Below are 23,826 nucleotides of genomic sequence, written 5' to 3'. Positions count from 1 at the left end.
AATGTAATTTTCTTGCCCCACCACTAGCACAGAGACTTCATGACGTCCTGGTGGAATTGTATGTTTAGATTGTCACTGTTGGCAGTAGTCACTACAAAATATTTGTGGCCCAAATTCAACTGACTTAAGCTGATCCAGAATTAGATAGCCCTCATTCAGGATGTTGTGAACAGATAGTTTTTCCTGCTGCCAAGTTTTGGTTTGTACTACCTGCCATGTAAATAAAAAAGAATGCAAGTCTTCTGTGTCTGATTAATAATGTTATGGGAGTTGTTAGTCATTGTATCTTTAGGGCTATATTCTGTTCATATAAGTTGTCCTCATGCAAACAAACATATATCCTGCCATTGATCATTGGCTGCATTGTTCAAGCATCTAATGTCAGAGGACCACTGGAAGTAGGCCTTTATTAAATGGAGGAATACATAGCGCGTTGCTGATATCCATGTTCAGCTTACGTTAACAGAGAGCAGGAACTGCACTTTGTCCTGCTTGCAGGTGCGGGGGAAGTTTGAAAGACTGCGCTGTTATTAAGCCACACACCTTATTGATTATCAAGTCTTTTACAACATCAATGTTTCCCATCATACTCTATATCCATTACTCTGTTGTTGTCATTTGCCCACTTTGTTTATTAGAGACCAGGTCTGGCAAGTGAATGAAGTGTCACTTTGTTTTTGTGAAAATTCTGCAGTTCGTTAATACAGTGTTGTCAAAGTTCTTATGCACTAAATGAATGGAAGTCAATTGGTTTTACAAAAGATTTGAATCTCGTACAGCTCAACCAAGTGGAGTATGTTTTGAAGTATTGACAGTGCATTTTCAATTTAGATTGAGTTGTGTGGCCTGTGGAGTCTGTCATGCTTGGCGTGTTTGGAGCATTGACAGTGCAGTTTTGATCTAGAGTGAGTTGTACAATCAGTATAGGCTGTCTTGTGCTTCGTGCCACCCTCAAAAGTCTTGATTTAGTCATCTCTTTCTAGTCCTCTTACATTATTTGTTGCATGTTTTGGCGTTAGTAGTTGAGCAGCATCCTTGGAATTAAAGCCAAATCCATTCATGACACACATTTCTTCCTGGGTCACTCAATGCCAAGTGGAATAGAGTTTCCCACCTGACCATCATGGTTGTTGATAAAATTTAGTGTGAACACTCACACATGTTCCCAATAAACAGTGATAAAGTTTCACAATCACCAATTCAATATGTGTGGAAATGTAGTCATTTTTCGACCTTGATGTGCAGCTTTCAACAGCACATCTTGTACACCTTCTAATTCTCTTAAGCAAAATAAATTTAAAAAAAATAATTTATTGTGTAATTTTCTTATGGATAATTTGAAGCAAAGATGGCTGAAAAAATAGATGCTTGAAAAGAATGAGAAGTTTAGCTTTTTATATTTCTGGAAGTAATTGCAGGATAAACTGGAAACTTTGCATGTAGCAACTTACATAAATGAGATCTTAGAATATGAAATTTCATACTTGTACTGCTTTTCAATAGTTTAAAAACTGAGTGCTAATATGAAATTTTTTTTGAAAGTGTCAAGAAATGAGTATTTTTAGCAAACTTTTACAAAAAAAGATGTATGTTTTAAACAACCTAAAAAACTAGGCTTGGTTTTGCAGTTTGGGCGTATAAGGCCCTAAAAACAGTGACAAGGCGGAGGTGCATTGAAAGTAAACCCATATTCCACTGGTGCCTAAATTAAGTCTTACATCTTTTATTATCTTCTGCAATTGTTGAATGCTGTGGCGAAGGCAACATCAAAAGTTCTGGTGACTAGGAAGTGAGATTGAGTCAGAACAAACCCCAAAAACCTCAAAAACAGGGTGTCTTTTGTCACAACTCACCATGATGTATTTCAATCTGTTTTTCTACTGTAATAACTACAGAACCAAACTGGTTCTAAATTTAAAAATTTAACTGTGCATTCCCAAGGACAATGCCTGGACATATAGTGTATAAACTACCTTCAGTTTTTACACCATTGTCTGTCACATTATATAATGTTGGTGAAATTCATAGCAGTCTACCTGATCTTCTTTTTGGAAAGGATTCATGTTACAGAGGATTTTGGGTATGTCTTCTAATTGTGCAATGCTGTAGACACACTAGTTTAATTCCAGTTCCAAGTACAACATGTTTTGTGTTAGCTCAGTTCGCAGTTTATGTGGAAAATTAATGTACTGATGAAAAATTGTATAAAGGTGTAGATATGGTCCATGTTGGCTTAACCACTGTTGATTTCTGTTAAAGTGAGAAAACCATCTTTTCCAGCACCATAGGGAGGCACCTGACAGCTATGCAACAGCAGCCACAGATAAGTTTCTTTGCACAGAATCCCAAGCCTGAGTGTCAGAGGCCAAACCTAAAAGAGGTCTCTTTTAGGATCCTAAGCCTATGTTTGCTTCAAACTACTTGAATTTTTTAAAGGTTTCATTAATTTGTTGTAGAATGTCATGAGGAAAACTAAAGTGCCTGACCGATGACGTCACTGATGGTGTTGGAATAACTGCAATAAGGTGTTGTACTGGAATGCAGCACGTGGCAGTCCTTGATGGCCAATAAAATGAATATTCTGGGCCATATGGGTGCACAAAACTGTTAAAACCTCATTCTGTTCTATGCTCACAGATATTTCCACTCCAACACTATTTTTTTGTAAATGCATGCAGCACAGTGTCCTTATACATTTGTATCACTCCTACAAAGGGGAATAATACTGGCTGACCTAGTTTCTGTTTACATTGCATTCTCAAAGACACTCTCTCTCTCTCTCTCTCTCTCTCTCTCTCTCTCTCTCTCTCTCGCTGTGGTGTAACAGCACAATGCTGCCACCACCACGAGGGACATATGTCCTTTGGAAAAGCTGTTTTCTTTCTTCCATTGAAACAGTTCACCATCACCAGTGGCAGAATAAGTAAAAATTGACAAAGCTATCTCTACAACTGTCTGTAGTGGAAATTTGTCTCGTCACTTTGACTATGCACAAGCATGATCCTATTGAAAGCAGTGTGCATTGTACATCACTCTACAAAGAGAGAAGTCTTCTCAGAGAGGCATGGCAATTTGCTGGTAATGCTATGCATTTATAGATTATGAGGATAAGGAGAGGGCGGCACAAGTGCCGACAGAAAAGGTGATGGAAAATTTTGAATTTGAGTCAAGTCAGTGAACTCCTCTTGAGTATGGAAACAAGTAGTGTACACAGGTATACAATTTTGGACATAGGCATGATCATTGTTGCAAACTTGTAAAGCTGTCAAAATTGAGTGAGTGAAATTCTTATGAAAACCTAGACATGGTGTTTTGTTACAAAATTGTGGTTTACATACAAATAGAAAATTTTGCGGCCAGTGCCAAAGACAACACACAGCTTGCACAATGCATGCATCACAATCATTAAAAGGGATGTAAATTGGGAAATTATATTCTCTGTATTGGCTTGCCTTTGTGGTTCTCATTTTGAGTATTCTTTATTAATCCTACTGTTATCACACTTACTCATCTTCGAATAGCCTATGCTGTTATACCATCTCCATTTCTCTCTTTTTACAATGGTATTGCCAACCTGGCCCAATACTCTGTTTGCTTTGCCAGTACTGTGTGTGCTGTTATTACCCAAACACAATAAATTTGTTGCCATTGTCACATTACCATCCTAGCATGCCTGCCCACGTCTCACACTTTGACGTGTCCAACCAGGCACACACTGTACTTACTAGACAAGAATTTAGAGAATATTCCAAATGTAATTTAAACGGTGTGTATGTTTTTTGGCAAATTAACGAAGTTCTTTGCCTGGTAGTTCTTCATTCAATCAAAAATATTATAGTGGCATAAAACATTCTATTTCGCATTTACAGTGACTTTGGCTTTAAACTTTAACAGCAACTGCATTTGAAGTAGCATATGAAACATGTTTTCAGCCCCGCTCTTAGCACTCCTCTCCCTCCTCCTCCCCCCATCCCTGCAAGGATACAGGTTTTAAGTTCAGAAGTTGCAGACAGTGTCTAAAATTTCTTAAAAATTTTTAGGCATAGTAGGATCTGCAGAGGCAGATTTTCTCTTTTCTGTTAGACATTGATTTCTTTTCAGAACTGGGCCCAAAAAAATATTCTTAAAATCAATTTAGAAAAATGAAACTAACACAAGAACATGAAAACTGGCAGCTAAATGAAGAACACAGTAAAAATATCTGTCAAAAAGTGTATCAGAATGATAGAACTGTAGTACAAGAATAAGATAGCAAGACTATTTCAGAAAAAAAAACTTCCACAGCCAGATCACTCCAGTGGAGGTGGTCATTAATTCTGAAGAAGGAAATGATACAAAGCTAAGTCAATTCACAATGGCTAGGGGTTCTGCTGATGTCTGAGAAGCCCCCATATCTAATGTAAATGACACATTTAATTCAGATAATGTGAGACTACAAATTATCTATGATGATCCAAAGAAGTAGTCACTAAATTTTTGATCATACATAGTTCATTGTAAATTTCTTGAATGACTCCCTCAGATGATTAACTTAACTTACTACAAATAGTAGATTTGAAATTTATGAAATAATGAATAATTGAAATATGGTGGATGTTGTACAGTCAGTCTAAGGCCCATTGTTTTGTTCCCCTTGCATTCTTTTTTTCAAATGACAAAGGATTCAGGGATTGAAAACATGTAAACCCCTTTATTGTCGTTCATGAAACATTATCAACTCATTGAAACTAATATGATAAATGGAAAGGATTAGAAATTTAGACACAAACCAGTACTTCTGTGTAGAAGCGGAAACAGAAAATTGGCATAGCATTCTCAGATGTATTCTGGATGTAATTTCCTTTGTGCCAGGAACAACTTTTTTGATTACATCAGTGCTAACAACTGTGGTGCACTAACAGTGGAGAATGTTCAGTATAAGAAAGTTTTGTTGACCCTGTCACGTCATCAGAAAACCTGGACGAGTTTATCGGAAGAACTATTACAGAAGCTGAACAGTGATGGCTTGGACATTCAGAACTGCCACAGCCAAAACTTTGACAATGATTCGGTGGCAGGAAAATATGAAGACATTCAAGGACGTACGTGCCATAAAAATGATCTTGCTGAATTTGTGCATTGAGCAGCACCTGGTCTAAATCTTTCAGGTGTGCGTGCCATGGGTGTGCAATTGGAGTGATTGCCTTTTTGGAATATGTTACAATTTTTCAACTACCCCAGCAGTTTTCTGTGAAGGAGGAAGCTTCATTCATCTGTCTCATAACAATGCTCAAGAGACACTGATACAAGGTATTAAGCTTTAACATATCTGCAATGTCTTATAGGAAAAGAGCAATAGAGACAGATGGGCCACTGTATCAAAGAAAATGACTGAATTTGTGTGCCTTTTTAGAGATTTGTTCTAATGTATTATAATAAAATTGGACTATTTTAATAAATTGCTGCTAGGAAAGAGTGCCACCTTCAGTATAGCTTCTAGTTTACTACATGATTTGATGAAAAATATTAAACAGTTACATGAAGGACTACTGACATTCAAAGGCAAAGGTACACTATGTGATCAAAAGTATCCAGACACCCCCAAAACATCTGTTTTTCATATTAGGTGCATCGTGCTGCCACCTACTGCCATGTACTCCATATCAGCGCCCTCAGTAGTCATTAGACATCTTGAGAGAGCAGAATGGGGCACTCCGTGGAACTCCGGACTTCGAACATGGTCAGGCGATTGGGTATCACTTATGTCATATGTCTGTACGGGAGATTTCCACACTCCTAATCATCCCTAGGTCCACTGTTTCTGATGTGATACTGAAGTGGAAGCGTGAAGGGACACGTACAGCACAAAACCATACAGGCTGACCTCGTCTGTTGACCGCCGACAGTTGAAGAGGATCGTAACGTGTAATAGGCTAACATCTATCCAGACAATCATGCAGGAATTCCAAACTGCATCAGGATCCACTGCAAGTACTATGACAGTTAGGTGAGAGGTGAGAAAATTTGGATTTTGGTCAAGCTGCTGCTCATAAGCCATTCATCACGTCGGTAAATGCCAAACGACACCTCACTTGGTGTAAGGAGAGTAAGCATTGGACGGTTGAACAGTGGAAAAATTTTGTGTGGCGTGATGAATCGTGGTACACAATGTGGTGATCCAATAGTAGGGTGTGGGTGTGTTGAATGCCCGATGAACCTCATCTGCTAGCGTGTGTAGTGACAACAGTAAAATTCAGAGGCTGTGGTGTTATGCTGTGGTCGTGTTTTTCATGGAGGGAGCTTGCACCCCTTGTTGTTTTGCATGGCACTATCGCAGCACAGGCCTACATTGATGCTCTAAACACCTTCATGCTTCCTACTGTTGAAGAGCAATCGGGGATGGCGCCTGCATCTTTCAACACAGTCAAGCATCTGTTCATAAAGCACGGCCTGTCGCAGAGTGTTTACTTGGCCATAACATCTCTCTAATAGACGGGCCTGCACAGAGTCCTGACCACAGAGTCCTGACCTGAATCCTATAGAACACCTTTGGGATGTTTTGGAATGCCAATTTCATGCCAGGCCTCCCCGACCAACATCAATACCTCTCCTCAGTGCAGCACTCCTTGAAGAACGGGCTGCCACTCCTCAGGAAAACTTCCAGCACCTGATTGAATGTATGCCTGCGAGAGTGGGAAGCCGTCATGGAGGCTAAGGGTGGGCGAACACCATATTGAATCCCAGCATTACTGATGGACGGCACCACAAACTAAGTCATGTTCAGCCTGGTGCCTGGATGCTTTTGATTACATAGTGTATCTGTGATTCTGTATCTGTTCAAAGCAGCTGTGGAGGGATGATGAATGTGAGGTACACCTGCTCTGTGCTGAAATATTGGAAAAATTGTTTGAGCTAGAGCACTTCAAAGAATCTGATATACCAGTAAGTGAAATGAAAAACAGATCTTACAAAAGTCACATAATTTCATTTGATTTTAATCCCTTCTCATGAAACTGATTTTGGATGAAAATTCTACATCTTATCTAAAAAAATGTTCATCTGAGTTTGTTGGTGTGTATAACACAGATACTGATACAGCTTAGCCAGTTAACAAACTTTTCAGATTCCAGGCAAAAGAACTGATCGAAGCATGACACAGCTTCCTATTTGGATATTTTTAAAGTTTTCTCCAAAGTATTGCTTAAAATTGCTTGTCGAAACATTATAATGCCTTCGAGGATTTTTTTGACAATGCCAATGATTGCAGCATCTCATGAACGCAGTTTCAGCAAAATAAATATGATACAAAACTGTTTTCTATTGAATATGGGTGAGTGCAGACTGTCAAATTTAAATATCTTGTCAGTAGAATAAGAGACAGTTGCTGAAGTTGAATTCAACGACATAATCAGTGAACGTGCTTCACTCGAAGCAAGGAGTGCAAAGTAAACATATAATGAAACACAATTCCTGGAAAGGAATATTTGTCAGCTCTTAAATGTAGTCCTTTTATTTTTAATTAATATTTTATATGATATTAACAATTTTTAGGAGTGAATAAAATATGTACTTTATTATACATCACACTTAATCAACATACAGTAGCTGCCATAATCAATAAAAAAATAGGCAATGTTTTACTTTCTATTTTTTTTAGAAAGTTTATACAGCTTGTAATTTATTTCCCACAATGATACATTTAATTTATTGTGTTTAAAGTTTCCCACCAAAATAGTTCATTTAAGTAATATTTCTCAATAATGCTTGATTTTTTATTAAACCAGCATGCAAAATTATTAAATCTCCAAAGAAATAATTGGAGAAAGGTAGTTTTACTTGTGGCGGGGCAGATGAAGGGTAGGGTGGGAGGGTTGGGGAGATTGGAGTCGTAGCTTTGGCAGGTACGACCACCTCAGTACTGTTGTGCAGGCAAGATCAAGAGAGTTGCTAAATGTAGGCACTTACTCGAGATGAAACATCTGCTCGTCGCCACGTTCTAAAATACTGGTGGCATTGTACCACCAAATTTTTATGAAAATGGTAAAACTCTCACAACATATAAAGGTTTTTATAGATCAGAACATAATGCGCTCCTGTCATGTCTTATCATTTTCCAGTTCATTAGTAAAATTTGATGAATTCTTTTATTTGTGTTGGCTTTAGATTGTATTTTCCTATACATTTATTTCTTTAGCCTGTCATTTATTGTTTCAGATTAAAAGATATCCACGAACAATGGAAAATTCTTTACGGAGGAAAGATGATCGAAGGAAAAGAAAGCGGGAGGAAATTAGGCAAAGAAAAGAGGCAGAGAAAGCTGCAAAACGAGAAGAAATTAAGAAGCTGAAAGCACTTAAAAGAAAAGAAATTCTGGAAAAAATAGAAAAACTAAAATATGTTACAGGAAATAATGAGCTAGGATTCAAGGTATAGTGTACAAAATGTTTCAGTTTCAAGGTTTCTTTTGGTATTCAGAGGCAACAGAATTCAGTAGAAAGATCATTTAAAAATCCCTGTTGCAGTGTGTAATTGTTATATCTACATTTACTTTATTTATCAATAGAAAACAATTTCTCAAGGGAAAAAAGAGATGCTGTCCATTAATTTGTATTTTTTGTGCTCTTTTCTGCAGCAGGACATGTGTAATGAGAAAATAATAGATATACACTCTGTCAAAGATAAATAGCTACAGTGAACTAGACTTGAGACAATATTGATACTTAATTGTTGGTAATATAAATCTGCTTTACTCTGTTTATGCTTATACCACATGTTGCAGAATTGGCAGGAATGAAAGGAATCAGAGCCTATTTACAGCTGACTGTAAAAGCATTTTTTCTTTGCAGCTTGATACAGAGGAAGTTACTTATGAGTGTTACTACTACTACACACTGGACTCTCCAGTATGATGTTTTAGTCTTTTAAAGAAATTCGTTATCTTTCAGGGCAAAAAGCTGCATGTCCATTTATATTGCTCAACTGCCATTGATATAGTATTTTGTTCATGCTTAACATTTACAGAAGCACACTTACAATTATTGAAGAATAACAGTTTATGAATGGAAGCCTGTCTACTGTCAGAATAAATAAGCAAGTTTTCTTTGCAGCTTGGTACAGTGCAAATTACTTATGAGTGTGAAACATCTTACACAACAGGATTCTCCAGTATGATGCTTTAGTCTGTTAAAGAAATTTATCTTCAGCCACATATTTGCAACAGGTTTACAGAAAAGGTTGTTTGACAAATTAACTTCTTGGCTCTAATATGGTCTTTGTAACTTCATCAATAATGTGTGGGAACTGTTCACAATACTGCATATAGAAATAGTATCCATATTATGATGAACTTTAGATTAATACCAAAACAGAAACTGTGATTACACAAGCAGAAATTAATAAAAGTTATAGGGAAGAGCAATGAATAATGCCTAGAGAAATAGTTGATTCTCAGAGTGGTGGCAAAGTTTATATGTTGAACCTTCAGAAACATTTGACTATAAATACTAAAATATCTTGAACATAAGTATGTTTCAAAGTTAGATGACTGTTCCATATGCTCTAGTAAAATGATTACCATTTTGAAAGCATGATCAATTTCTAATTATGCAAACTTTCTCAATCCTGTCAACATGCACAGCTCTAACTGTTCATGAACAGTGTGTAAGCTTATACAAGCCAACATCAGTAATGAAAAAATCTTAATAGTCACATTGTAGACTCTATAGTGTGGAGCAGTATGAAACAAATCAGTTGTGGATTGCTCGAATATGTTTTAACACATTGAAGCCGGCATTGAGTCATAATTATGTGTCAGGAATGCAAATAGGTATGCTGCTTTTAAAAGAAATACAAAACATTTGACACTGCCACAAACAAACATGTTATTCTTAAATGGTAAATTCCCTGAGGACCAACTACAGGAGTAGGTAATAAAAATAATTCAGGAGTAGCTATTAAACTGGGACTGCTACAGATGAGGCACTTAGGCAGAAAGACACTGCCATTACAAATGTGTATTTGGATAATAACAATATGAAAAGGGTAGACTGCTACTCATAGAGTAGGTGTTGACTTGCAGACAAGCACATTGAGAAAACAGTGATAGATATTATCAGCTACTATGTCCTTCGTCAGTTATAAATCGCTGACAGTGGCTGTTGTTGTCGTGGTCTTCAGTCCAGAGACTGGTTTGACGCAACTCTCCATGCTGCCCTATCCTGTGCAAGCTTCTGTATCTCGAAGTACCTACTGTAACCCACATCCTTCTGAATCTGCTTAGTGTATTCATCTCTTGGTCTCCCTCTATGATTTTTACCCTCCACGCTGCCCCCCAATACTAAATTGGTGATCCCTTGATGCTTCAGACATGCCCTACCAACCGATCCCTTCTTCTAGTCAAGTTCTGCTACAAATTCCTCTTCTCCCCAATTCTATTCAGTATCTCCTCATTAGTTACGTGATATAGCCATCTAATCTTTAGCATTCTTCTGCAGCACCACATTTTGAAAGCCTGTATTCTCTTCTTGTCTAAACTATTTATCATTTCATGTTTCACTTCCTTACATGGCTACAGTCCATACAAATACTTTCAGAAATGACTTCCTGAAATTTAAGTCTATACTTGATGTTAAGAAATTTCTCTTCATCAGAAACGCTGTCCTTGCCATTGCCAATCTAAATTTTATATCCTCTCTTCTTCAACCATCATCAGTTATTTTGCTCCCCAAGTAGCAAAACTTGTCTACTACTTTAAGTGTCTCATTTCCTAATCTGATTCCCTTAGCATCACATGATTTTATTTGACTACATTTCATTATCCTTGTTTTGCTTTTGTTGATGTTTATCTTATATCATCCTTTCAAGACTCTGTCCATTCCGTTCAGCTGCTCTTCCAGGTCCTTTGCTGTCACTGACAGAATTACAGTGTCATCAGCAAACCTCAAATTTTTAGTTTCTTCTTCATGGATTTTAATTCCTACTCCAAATTTTTCTTTACAGTTTGCTCAATATATAGATTGAATAACATAGGCTACAACCCTGTCACAATCCCTTCCCGGCCACTGCTGCTCTTTCATGCTCCTCGACTCTTATAACTACCTTGTGTTTTCTGTATAAATTGTAAATAGCCTTTCATTCCCTGTATTTGGCCCCTACCACCTTCATAATTTGAAAGAGAAAATTCCAATCGACATTTTAAAAAGCTTTCTCTAAGTCTACAAATGCTAGAAACGTAGGTTTGCCTTTCCTTAATCTAGCTTCTAAGAGAAGTCATAGGGTCAGTATTGCCTCACGTCTTCCAACATTTCTATGGAATCCAAACTGATCTTCCCCAAGGTCAGCACCTAGCAGTTTTTCCATATGCCTCTAAAGAGTTCACGTTAGAATTTTGCAGCTGTGACTTATTAAACTGATAGTTCGATAATGTTCACACCGGTCAACACCTGCTTTCTTTGGAATTGGAATTATTATATTCTTCTTGAAGTCTGAGGGTATTTCGCCTGTCTCACACATCTCACTCACCAGATGGCAGAGTTTTGTCAGGGCTGGCACTCCCAAGGCTATCAGTAGTTCTAAAAGTATGTTGTCTACTCCCAGGACCTTTTTTGGACTCAGATCTTTCATTGATCTGTCAAACTCGTCATGCAGTATCATATCTCCCATTTCATCTTCATCTACATCCTCTTCCATTTCCATAATACTGCCCTCCATTGTATCACCCTTGTATAGACCCTCTGTGTACTTTCCCTTCTTTGGTTAGAACTGGTTTTCCATCTGTGCGCTTGATATTCGTACCAGTGTGCTCTTTCTCCAAGTCCCTTTAATTTTCTTGTAGACAATACCTATCTTACGCCAGTGATATATGCCTCTACATCCTTACATTTGTCCTCTAGCCATAGTCATCCTTGCTTAGACATTTTGCACTTCCTGTTGATCTCATTTTTGCCTGATTTATTTACTGCATTTTTATACCTTCTCCTTTCATCAATTAAATTTAATATCTCTTCTGTTACCCAAGGATTTCTTCTAGCCTTCCCCCATGAACCATGGACCTTGCCATTGGTGGGGAGGCTTGCGTGCCCCAACGATACAGATAGCCGTACCGTAGGTGCAACCACAACAGAGGGGTATCTGTTGAGAGGCCAGACAAACGTGTGGTTCCTGAAGAGGGGCAGCAGCCTTTTCAGTAGTTGCAGGGGCAACAGTCTGGATGATTGACTGATCTGGCCTTGTAACACTAACAAAAATGGCCTTGCTGTTGTGATACTGCGAACTGCTGAAAGCAAGGGGAAACTACAGCCATAATTTTTCCCGAGGGCATGCAGCTTTACTGTATGGTTAAATGATGATGGCATCCTCTTGGGTAAAATATTCCAGAGGTAAAATAGTCCCCCATTCGGATCTCCAGGCGGGGCTACTCAAGAGGACATCGTTATCAGGAGAAAGAAAACTGGCATATACGGCTTGGAGCGTGGAATGTCAGATCCCTTAATCGGGCAGGTAGGTTAGAAAATTTAAAAAGGAAAATGGATAGGTTAAAGTTAGATATAGTGGGAATTAGTGAAGTTCAGTGGCAGGAGGAACAAGACTTCTGGTCAGGTGAATACAGGGTTATAAATACAAAATCAAACAGGGGTAATGCAGGAGTAGGTTTAATAATGAATAAAAAAATAGGAGTATGGGTAAGCTACTACAAACAGCATAGTGAACGTATTATAGTGGCCAAGATAGACACGAAGCCCATGCCTACTACAGTAGTACAAGTTTATATGCCAACTATTTCCGCAGATGACGAAGAAATTGAAGAAATGTATGATGTGATAAAAGAAATTAATCAGGTAGTGAAGGGAGACGAAAATTTAATAGTCATGGGTGACTGGAATTCGAGAGTAGGAAAAGGGAGAGAAGGAAAAAAACATAGTAGGTGAATATGGATTGAGGCTAAGAAATGAAAGAGGAAGCCGTCTGTTAGAATTTTGCACAGAGCATAACTTGATCATAGCAAACACTTGGTTCAAGAATTATAAAAGAAGGTTGTATACATGGAAGAACGCTGGAGATACTAAAAGGTATCAAATACATTATATAATGGTAAGACAGAGATTTAGGAACCAGGTTTTAAATTGTAGGACTTTTCCAGGGGTAGATGTGGACTCTGACCACAATCTGTTGGTTATGAACTGTAGATTAAAACTGAAGAAATTGCAAAAAGGTGGGAATTTAAGGAGGTGGGAGCTGGATAAACTGACTAAACCAGAGGTTGTACAGAGTTTCTGAGTCAGTAGAAGGGAACAATTGACAGGAATTGGGGAAAGAAATACAGTAGAAGAAGAGTGGGTAGCTCTGAGGGATGAAGTAGTGAAGGCAGCAGAGGATCTCCTGGCCTCTTCCACATGCGCAACCTTCCTTCTTGATTCTTAAACCAAGTGTTAACTATGATTAAGATATGCTCTGTGCAAAACTCCACCAGGCAGTTTCCTCTTTCACTCCTTACCCCAATTCCATATTCTCCTACTACTTTCCTTCTCTTCATTTTCCTTCTATTGAATTCCAGTCATCCATGACTATTAAATTTTCATCTCCCACCACTATCGGAATGTTTTCTTTTATGTCATCATGTATTTCTTTGTCATCTTCGGAGCTAGTTGGTATATAAACTTGCACTACTGTGGTAGACATGGGCTTCATGTCTATCTTGCCTACAATAATGCGTTCACTATGCTGTTCGCAGTAGCTTTCTTGTGCTCCTTTTTTTTTTTTTTATTCACTATTAAACCTACTCCTACAATATCCATACTTGATTTTGTATTTATAACCATGTATTCGTCTGACCAAAAATCGTTTTTCCTGCCACCGAACTTCACTAATTCCCACTGTATATGACTTTAACCTATCCATTTCCCTTTTTAAATTTGCTAACCTACTTGCCTGATTAAGGGATCTGACATTCCACGCTCCAAGCCATAGAACTCCAGTTCTGTTTCTCCTGATAACAATGTCCTCCTGAGTAGCCCCTGCCCGGAGATCTGAATGGGGGACCATTTTACCTCTGGAATATTTTACCCAAGAGAACGCCATAATCATGTAACCATACAGTAAAGCTGCATGCCCTCGGGAAAAATTACAGCTGTAGTTTCCCCTTGCTTTCAGCAAATCACAGTACCAGCACAGCAAGGCTGTTGTAGTTAATGTTACAAGGCCAGATCAGTCAGTCATCCAGAATGTTGCCCCAGCAGCTACTGAAAAGGCTGCTGCCCCTCTTCAGGAACCACACATTTGTTTGGCCTCTCAACAGATACCCCTATGTTGTGATTGCATCTACGGTATGGCTATCTGTATAGTTGAGGCACGCAAACCTCCCCACCAATGGCAAGGTCAATAGTTCATGGGGACTGTATGTATGTGTGTGAATTTGTGTATGTTTTGTTTTGTCTGCCTCTGATGAATGACTCAGTCTGCTAGCTAACAACGTCTAGCAGTCTTTTTCTTTTCAGTGCCACTCAATGCTTTCTCTATGTGATAAATAGCAATCTATATTTTTAATATTGTTGTTATTCCATCTTGGATTTTCTATCTTTAGAGTATATTTGAGATTTTCATAGCTCTTCCCACCTGAAAAAAATCACTGTTGCTATCAGTCTTCTGTGTAGTACTGTAACTTATCTCATAATGCTATCCAGTTTTTAATGAAATATATTACATTTGACAGAATGTTCATTCATTCTGAAGTCAAACCTGTATCAAGAGAACACATTATTGTCGACCAAGCTTGATGTTATCCAAACACGCACTAATGCTTATATATGCGTGCATGAACTGTGTCTGTAAGTGAAGAGGATTCGTCGGGCTCTTGCAAATAATTGTTGTTTGAGCTTGCAGTTACATTGTAGCCACCTTTAGGGGTGCTTTGTGTGCTGGCAGTAAAACAGGTATTAATTGTGACATGATCCTAGCAAATTATCTGAGGTCATAAAGCTGAAAAGATTGTGTTTAGAAAACTAATCCAACTGATTTCTTAAAATTTGGGAAGAGTCAGCTACTCTTTGGGGATTAGACAATCTCAGCAACAGTATATTATCAGTAACAGTTTTGATAGAGACATTAGATGATGGCATATACAGTGATAAAGTTAAATCCAATGTAAAATACTCTCTTTGAATGAAAGACAAGCGTCAGTGTTGGTCTGCCCTTTAAAGGCAAAAGTGTTTAAATCATTGTAGAGAATAATGTATTTATTGGTTTTAGTAATTTGCTTGTAGAGAAAAGGTTGAGATTTTCACAGTGGTTAGAGTATCAGTCGTAAACAAAAGTTGTTACTTGATCATCCTCTAAAATATGTGTTTCAATTGCAGGATGAGGATATTGAAGGAGATTTTGATCCAGAAGAATATGACAAACGAATGAATCAGTTATTCAGTGAGGAGTATTATGCCGAAGAAGGAGATTCAGCAAAACCAGAATTTCCAGAACTTGATGATGAACTTGAGATTGGTAACTAAAAAATATAGCACTGATAACACAATTATAGTTCATTGACAAACACCTGTGTAGTTCGTGATACTTCAACAAAAATATTTAAGTGTATAATTCTGAGTAGTGTAAAGTGAATGGAATGAATGACAATAATCTACTGCACTGGCTCTTGTAACTTGGATTAGAATATCCTTTTACACTGTCCCTTTTGCTACTGCACAATTTCAGCTGTGTAACCATTGTCAAGTGTATGGTTTAAGGTATATTTGGGTTACATTCAAACCTCATTTGTCATGTGTCATTATAATACAAGTGAGTGGCCAGATTTTAAAATAATCGGCATGATTCTAAATATTTCTTAAACAGCTGACATCACTGATGAGCATATTGGGCTGGGTACAACTGGTCATGATGTGTCATTCTACTTCGCCCAGTCATGGTGAAGCTGCTTGACACTTTAATTTTTATGCATAGAAAATGAACTTACATAAGTGAATTAAAAGAAGAATGGGAAGCCGAAGGAGTGTCTGATGTATATGACATATGAAAACTGCTATTCGCCATATAGCAGAGATGATGAGTCGCAGATAGGCGCAACAAAAGACTGTCACAATGACAGTCTTTTTGCTGTGCCTATCTGCGAGCCAGCATCTCCACTACGTGATGAGTAGCAACTTTTCATAATATTTTTACATTCCATCGTGGATTTTCCATTGTTCAACATATGACAATTGTCAGTGGTGAACTGCAAAAGACTACTACATTTTTATTGTTTTTCAACAAGTCTGTTCCTCTTCTTAAAATATCAGCCCTACATAATACACCCTTTAAGGTCCTTTGAACATCAGTGTTTCGGACACACTACTTTGGCATGCTAGGTACAGGCAGTATGTAGAAATTGTGGCAAACTACCGTGCCATTGTGCAGGCATGGGACTGCCTGCTGAAACCATATGGAAACATCACCCAAACAAAGGCAGAGCAGTTTATGGTGGCTTTTACCACTATTGATCAGGGTCCATCATTCTGCCACTACCATACAACCATGTTGAACTTCAGACCCAAAAATACTTAGTCCTGCAAATGTCCTTTCCTTTGTGGGGGGCTGGATTTGGCTTCTAATATGGCACTTGATGTGCCCAGTCATGACTGAATCTAAGATGGCATGTGAACAAAATCAAAGAAATTCCTCCTAGAAATCTCTACTTGTAAAGGGAGGCATTTTCCCCCACCCTCCTCCCCTCATGTACATACACACAAATCACAAATCCAGGGAAGCAGTACACCAGTGGTTCCGTAAGTGTCACCTTAATGAAGAATGACTTTGGAGTCAATGGTCAAACATTGTGTAGCCTGTATACATGAGATAATGTATGTTTTAATTCAGTTTTTTATGGAATTGTAAATAGTGCTGTAACTATAATGCAATATTCACAGACGAGTCCAAGTGAATTGACACTTTTGGCTTCTCTGTGTTTACCCCTGAACATATCTTCAAGATCCATCAGTCAAACTAATTTCATTGCCGGACATTGTCGGAAGGAGAGTTATTTCTATGTCAAATGGAAAAGTTCCCAAAATAGAAGTTTTATTGCCCAGATTGCATCTGATACATATACTGATTACTAGTTTCTGCAAAGTTATATTCCCATCTTCAGGGCATGAGATACATGAATTATAAAGTCCTTACATGTGCCACATTGCCATCTGATCACTGAAAACACAGAGGTAAACTGAAAGCAGACACACTCCCATGCAGCATTAAGTACATTAAAATAAGAGCCAGAACTGTATAAGCAGGGCACAGAGATGTCAGATATGAGGAGGTCCTCAAAATAAACCAAACTAAATGTTTGGTTTGCAGAGATTTTGTAGTACTGCATTTTGCTGCTAGGAACACATAGTGCAAACATTCCAGAGTCAATAAGCCTAGTGTCGTTGTTGAAGAAGGTCAGGACTAGTTTTGGCAGAGTTTATGATGACAGCTGTTTTGTGTGATAGTTGTTTTTGCAATGGCTGGTTTTCATGAATAGCATATGGTGGTGAAAGTCAGCTTTTTGCTTGGAAATATTGGAACAAAAATTCTTGGAATGTTAAAAGCGGCATACAAGGGCAATGCTATGGGGAAAACTCAAGTGTTTGAGTGGTTTTCCCATTTCAAAAATGGTGAAATGTCATTTGATGACAAACCTCATTGTGGTCAACCTCCCACAGTCCAAACACAGGAAAATGTTGAAAATATTCATGCATTCATCAACAAAGATTGACAACAGACCGTTGAAGAAATTGTGGAGCTTTTGGGAGTGACATGGAGTTCAGTGTAGTGAATTGTGACAGAAGATTTGGGAATGAAAAGAGTGGCTGCCAAATTCATGCCAAGACTGCTGACTGCTGAAAAAACAAGGTCACATGGAAGTATGGAGGGCTTTGATAGAAGAGTCCCAAAATGATTCAAACTGTTTTCCAAAAATGATCACAGGTGATGAAACTTGATGCTATGCGTATAATCCTGAATCAAAGCAACAGTGAACGAGTAGAAGATTTCAAGTGCGCTTCAAGAGAGCTTGTCAGGTGAAATCAAATGTTAAAACAATGCTGATTTGTTTTTTCGATGTTAGAAGAGTTGTCCATTCAGAGTTTGTTCCACAGAGTCAGACAGTTAACTGGGCTTTCTGATTGGAAGTTTTTAAAAGATTGCACAGCAGAGTACAGAAAATGTGCCATGATGTGTGGCATTTGGGTGACTGGTTTCTCCATCGTGACAATGCCCCTGCTTACAAAGACCTGTCTTCACTACAGTTCTTGACCAAAAATAGTATGACCCCTGTTCCAGACTCCCATACTTACCTGACCTTGCCCCTTGTGACTTGCTGATGTTGCTGAGGTGAAGAAAAACACAATGGAGGTGGAGTCAAGAATAATAGAAGTCAAATTTAAACAATGTTTTGAAAAATGGAATATAAGATTAGACAAGGGTATTAGTGCAAGTGAAGAGTAGTTTGAAAAGGTCTTAGAGTTTGTGATTGAAATGTGAATAAATAAGTTAAAAATATAAAAGGTTCGGTTTCTTTTGGATGCCCTCTTGCACATCAGATAGTGTACATCCACTGCCACCAGATGTCTGTATATTGATAACTGACTTCATATGGAGCGGCATGTGTGGGATGATGAAAATCCCTGTGCGGTTGCAGAAAGAAGGCATCAACATCATTTCTCTAGCAATGGCCGGGCCACTGTTCTTGGTGAAAAATCTCTAGGGCAGTCACATTGCACCACAAATATTAAATAGGGTTCATTTAACTAATTCCTTGTTTACATTTTGTGTCCCTTGTTGGAGAATGTGCCGTGTCAGCAAAGACTACAGATGTGTGTTATGCACAATAGTCCACCAGCATACTACCTCTGCAATGTGCAAGTAAATCTGATGCTAATATTTTGGAACCACTGTATTGATTGGGGAAGCTCCACACCAAGGCCTCCCCATTTCCTAGACTCTTGAAGGCATTAGTCTACATCACTGCAGTCAACAATGTCCAGACACTACAGGTTCACATCTTCAGTGCCTGCCAGCACTTACAACAAGAACAGGGTGTGTTTCAAAGAATTCGTGAGTCCCTACAGTGGAGGGCAGAGGGGTGCATTGCCAAGGACAGACAACACATTGAGCACCTCCTATAACATGTCTGCAGATGTCATGTGTTTATTGGACCTATTTTTTGTTTTTGTGGGTATACCAGCCCTCAAATATCCAACACCTTTTTTTAACAACACATGTACATGTTATTTATAAAACTAAAAAATGTCAAGAGTTGAACCACTGAACATTTACCATTGAAGGATTTGGCTTTAGTACATTGACAGAATGTTGGAGTGAAGCTTTGGCTCTGTCCACTGGAAGAAATTTTGAGAAAATGAAATGTCCAGATCTAGTCAAGCATACTTCATAGTGCAAGAAAAGAGAGATTGCTATTTACTGTAAAGATGATATGTTAAGTTGCAGACAGGTACAATTAAAAGACCCTTACACCTAAGCTTTCAGTAAGTGTCTTTTAATTGTGCCTGTCTGCAACTTGTCATCTTTGCAATAAGTAGCAATCTTATCTTTTCCTGCACTGTTGATATTCCTACCTGGAAATTTCCATTGTTTGATACTTTATTTTCCTGGTTCTTCCCAGTTCTGTTGTTACCTTCTACTACAAAATCAAATCATCCAGCCCCAAATTCTGACATTCAGCACCTGACATGATAATTTGTTCCCACAAAAACTGCACTGGTCAGTGGAATCCAGGAACACTATTATGTCTGAGGCCCTTCAGACTAATTCCCTTGATCCCTCAAGCCAAAATGATAAAATAGACACAAGGTCCATTTTTGTCTACTTTCATTGTTCAGGAACCACAAATCTCGGGCAACATTGTATGTGGATTGTCATTTGAAATGGCAGAAAGTAATCTCTTGAGACAAGTACCATATCAACCTCTCCCACAGTGATGGATGCATATGTGCTAGTGCTACCATAGTCTTCACAATGTGGCATTGTACATTTTTAAGCAGCATAGTATAGAACTGCCAAGAGCATTGATTCCAGTTGGAACAACAGCTGCTAAGTCAGCAAAAATTTGGACTCTGGGGACCTGCTTTTCATTCAGGAAACTCTATATGTCATGTTTTAGGACAATTTATAGTCACAGTTTGTGAGAATGTACAAACTTACTTCAGTAATAGATGGCTACTGCTCTGCTGCTCCATTTGCCTGTATGTTTGCTTGGCATGTTGCCCATTGAACATGTCTGGGATGTGATGGATCTGCAATATGTATAAATTCCCAAGAAATATATCTGGCTCCCCTTGACGCCACAGAGTTTAGTCTCTTGATAGCAGCATAATGAATCTTCATACTATACTTGGTTGTTCAAGTCATAGACCATGTAAAATGTGATCAGCTCTGTATTGAATTACTCTTCATCTGTACCATGTAATTTATTTCAGCCATGTGTATTTTTAAAAGTTTTTCTCAAATGTTAGTGTATATTTGTATTTTTTGTTTAAACTATTTACAATAAACAGTATACCAGTTATGACTGGCAATCATCTTGAGCAGAGCACTGCATGCAACAGTCAAACTCTTACATATGACATATGGTCTATGTGATATTACATTATGCAGAGCTACAGTTACTTAGGTACATAGAATTTAGACTGCAGCAGTACCATAAACTATATGTGCTGGCAAAGACTGATATACCTAGGTGTAAAGCTTATTGAAGCTCTGTAATATATTTATTTATTTATTTTTATTCATGAGCCTTCCATCGCCAATGATATTTCTTTTACAGCACAGTTCATTTCCGGCCCTGAGGGCTCATCTTCAGTTGCTTACCACATTATTTGCCATTATTTTTACTTGTTAGGGTTTCCACTGATCCTTTTAAATACATTTTAGTCTGGTGGCAAAACAAATGCCATTAAAATAAACAGCTGCCAGGAATAATTTTTTTCTTCTATTATCAGCTGTGTAGACTTGAAGTACAGATAATGTGCATTGTAAAAATGCAGAGTTTGGACATTTAGTAGTAATGTAATGTCCAAAATCAGTGTTTTCATTTTGTAAGTTTTTGTGCATGTGTAACTGTAATAACGGGTGATCTTTATGCTATGGATAGATGACTTCAAGAGATTATTGAAGCTCAGCAGTAAGATACAGGTGACAAACACTTACAAAGTTACAGCAGCAACAATTGAATGGATGTAAATGCACAGTGATTATAGGGATAGTGGCAATAGCAATACATGCTGTGCTGTGGAGCAGTAAGTATGTTTGGAAATGAAGAACACACTTTGTGTGTTGCGATTGCATAGTAGACATTTTTGTCTGCTTCAACAATCTTATGCTGCCAATTTTGTAGTAACTTCCACATCAGATGATGGCAGCAAAAGACAGTTGAAACTGGTCATCTTGGAACAATAAAATTGTCTCCACTGTGACCTTGGCTTATGGAGTGTGTTCTTCATTTCCAAAACATGGTTTATAGAGAAAAGAGTGTCTTAACAAGAATCCACAGAAGACTCCAAGAAATTAGAAAAGGCAGAGCAATGATGCGACAATCAATATGGTTGCCAAGAATCTTGTCTGACATTTAAAAACTGATTGATCAATGCCCACAGTGCAACATAAAGACAAAGAATTCACACAAAACACTTTTCCTTATTGCACTGTTGCATTCTTTATCATGAGTCAGAGGTTATGAAACATTTAAAGTCTATGTTTTCACATCTTGGTACATTGAAGAAATTTGTGGGTGACATTGGGGCTCATTTTGGAGTATTACTCACGCCTGATTATTCACAGTTTGCAAAAGAAGTATCATTTTTGTGTAAAACAAGTGGTCAAAGTTTCCACAAAGCAGTGGATTAGACTGTACAAAGCTACAGAGCAACACCACTCAACAATGGGTTTTCACTAGTGAAACTTTTAATGGAAAGATGGATATGAATGGTTTGAACAATCAATGTCACAACAGTTGTCACAACCAAAAGTACCAGACATAAAGTGTCATCAGTAAAAAGAATTGAAAAAAGGTCAAATGTTTTGTGGAATCATTTCCCAAGAGTAAGAAACAAAATGGATTATATGTCTTTGAATGTTGTTCAAAATCATGTACTCTTATATATATATATATATATATATATATATATATATATATATATATATCTGCTTGTGTCTGTGTATGTGCGGATGGATATGTGTGTGTGTGTGCGAGTGTACACCTGTCCTTTTTTTCCCCTAAGGGAAGTCTTTCCGCTCCCGGGATTGGAATGACTCCTTACCCTCTCCCTTAAAACCCACACCCTTTCATTTTTCCCTCTCCTTCCTTCCTTCCTGACGAAGCAACTGCCAGTTGCGAAAGCTCGTAATTCTGTGTGTGTGTTTGTGTGTTTTGTTCATGTGCCTGTCTGCCGGCGCTTTCCCGTTTGGTAAGTCTTGGAATCTTTATTTTTAATATATTTTTCCCATGTGGAAGTTTCTTTCTGTTTTATATATATATATATATATATATATATATATATATATATATATATATTGGGAAAGGCGAGCAAGCAAAACCAATGATAAGGACAGTACGTGGTAGGGAGACAATACTTATTGTGCCATAAATGTTATTTTTCCTGATATTTGAATGGTTCCCTACAGAAACATTATTTTTGAGGCTGAAAAATTGATGGGACTTTTTTTATACCTTTGGCCATAAATAATAGAAATTTGTTAAGGCCACACAGTAGCAGACTTTGCATGGTCTACGTATTCCTCCTGACAGATATCCTCCTGTACTCTTTAAATATTGAGATTGTAAGTAAACATTGAACTTCAGGCTCTCAATCAGCATTTCATTTCCTGTACGTGATATTGAGCGTCATTCAAAGGTGCATCAAATGTTTCTCTAACCTATTTTATTTCTTAACTTAAGATAAATGATTTCACAAAACATTTGATCCTTCCCAATGTCTTTTTATTTCAAGTTTTGTCCAGAAAACATGCAGTTTAATATACTTAAGTATTTATCAGTATTCTATTATTATTAAGAATATATAGATCAATAGAAAGCAGGTAAGTTCCAACTTCTGTTATGATTTGATGTTTATTTTATTTTTTCAACATAAAATAAAGAAACCTATAATTTCGAATGTGATGAGAAGTGGAATCCTGGTAACTTTTTCAGCTCTTGATTTGGTTGACCTTCATGCTCACTGTTGTCACTGCCAAAGAGCAATGTGATCATAGTTTAGAAAATCATTCCATTCTAAAATGTTGTCCTGTGTCAAACACAATACACAACCATAGAACAGTCAATTTTTTTCATTATAAACTAAAATGAAAAAAAGAGTCTCAAGATCGAGATGTGCTCAACACCATATAGGCTTGACCAGTGACGAATATTCATCTGTCCAAGTAGACCACACTAGAAGCCAAAGTAAGCCCTGCTCAGTGTCAGAGACAGCTGAAGTTGCTGGATTTTACGTATCATTAATTAAAATGTTGAGAGAATCATCAAAGTGAATGAGAACTTTAAGTGGTTGCTGACCTTTGTGAAGCTGATCTGAATACATCCAGCGAATCTCAACAATTCACCAAGTGCGCCATTGATGAGACCAGTGCCAACTGGAATGTTTAACTCTCAGTGTATATCGAGTGCTAGCTGCAATAACGATTTCATCAGCAAGTCCACCACAGTCATTGCCATTTCAGTTGTGGTGCTTACTTGGTCCCGGCTTTCATGCTTCCTCTGACATTCTGGAGTATATATCCATGGCAAGAAATTTATAAACTTTTCCAGCCAGTTCTGCAAGCCTCTAATGGCTCCAGGCAATGCACTATGCG

The 23,826-nt window shown here is 37.8% G+C and overlaps 1 protein-coding gene across 1 annotated transcript in view; it reads left to right on the top strand.

The window, feature by feature from the left end:
* LOC126273124 (protein KRI1 homolog) overlaps nt 1-23,826 on the top strand; it is a 93,402-nt gene that overhangs the window by 58,748 nt on the left and 10,828 nt on the right. Inside the window, exons 6-7 of the mRNA XM_049976582.1 lie at nt 8,194-8,406; nt 15,330-15,468. Of these exons, the coding sequence (XP_049832539.1) occupies nt 8,194-8,406; nt 15,330-15,468 (352 nt within the window). The remainder of the gene's footprint in view (nt 1-8,193; nt 8,407-15,329; nt 15,469-23,826) is intronic.

The sequence above is a fragment of the Schistocerca gregaria genome, chromosome 5, assembly GCF_023897955.1.
Source record: "Schistocerca gregaria isolate iqSchGreg1 chromosome 5, iqSchGreg1.2, whole genome shotgun sequence".
NCBI classification, from domain to species: Eukaryota; Metazoa; Arthropoda; class Insecta; order Orthoptera; family Acrididae; genus Schistocerca; species Schistocerca gregaria.
Note: the sequence above shows the minus strand (reverse complement) of the source record. Positions and strands in the feature narration are given on the sequence as shown.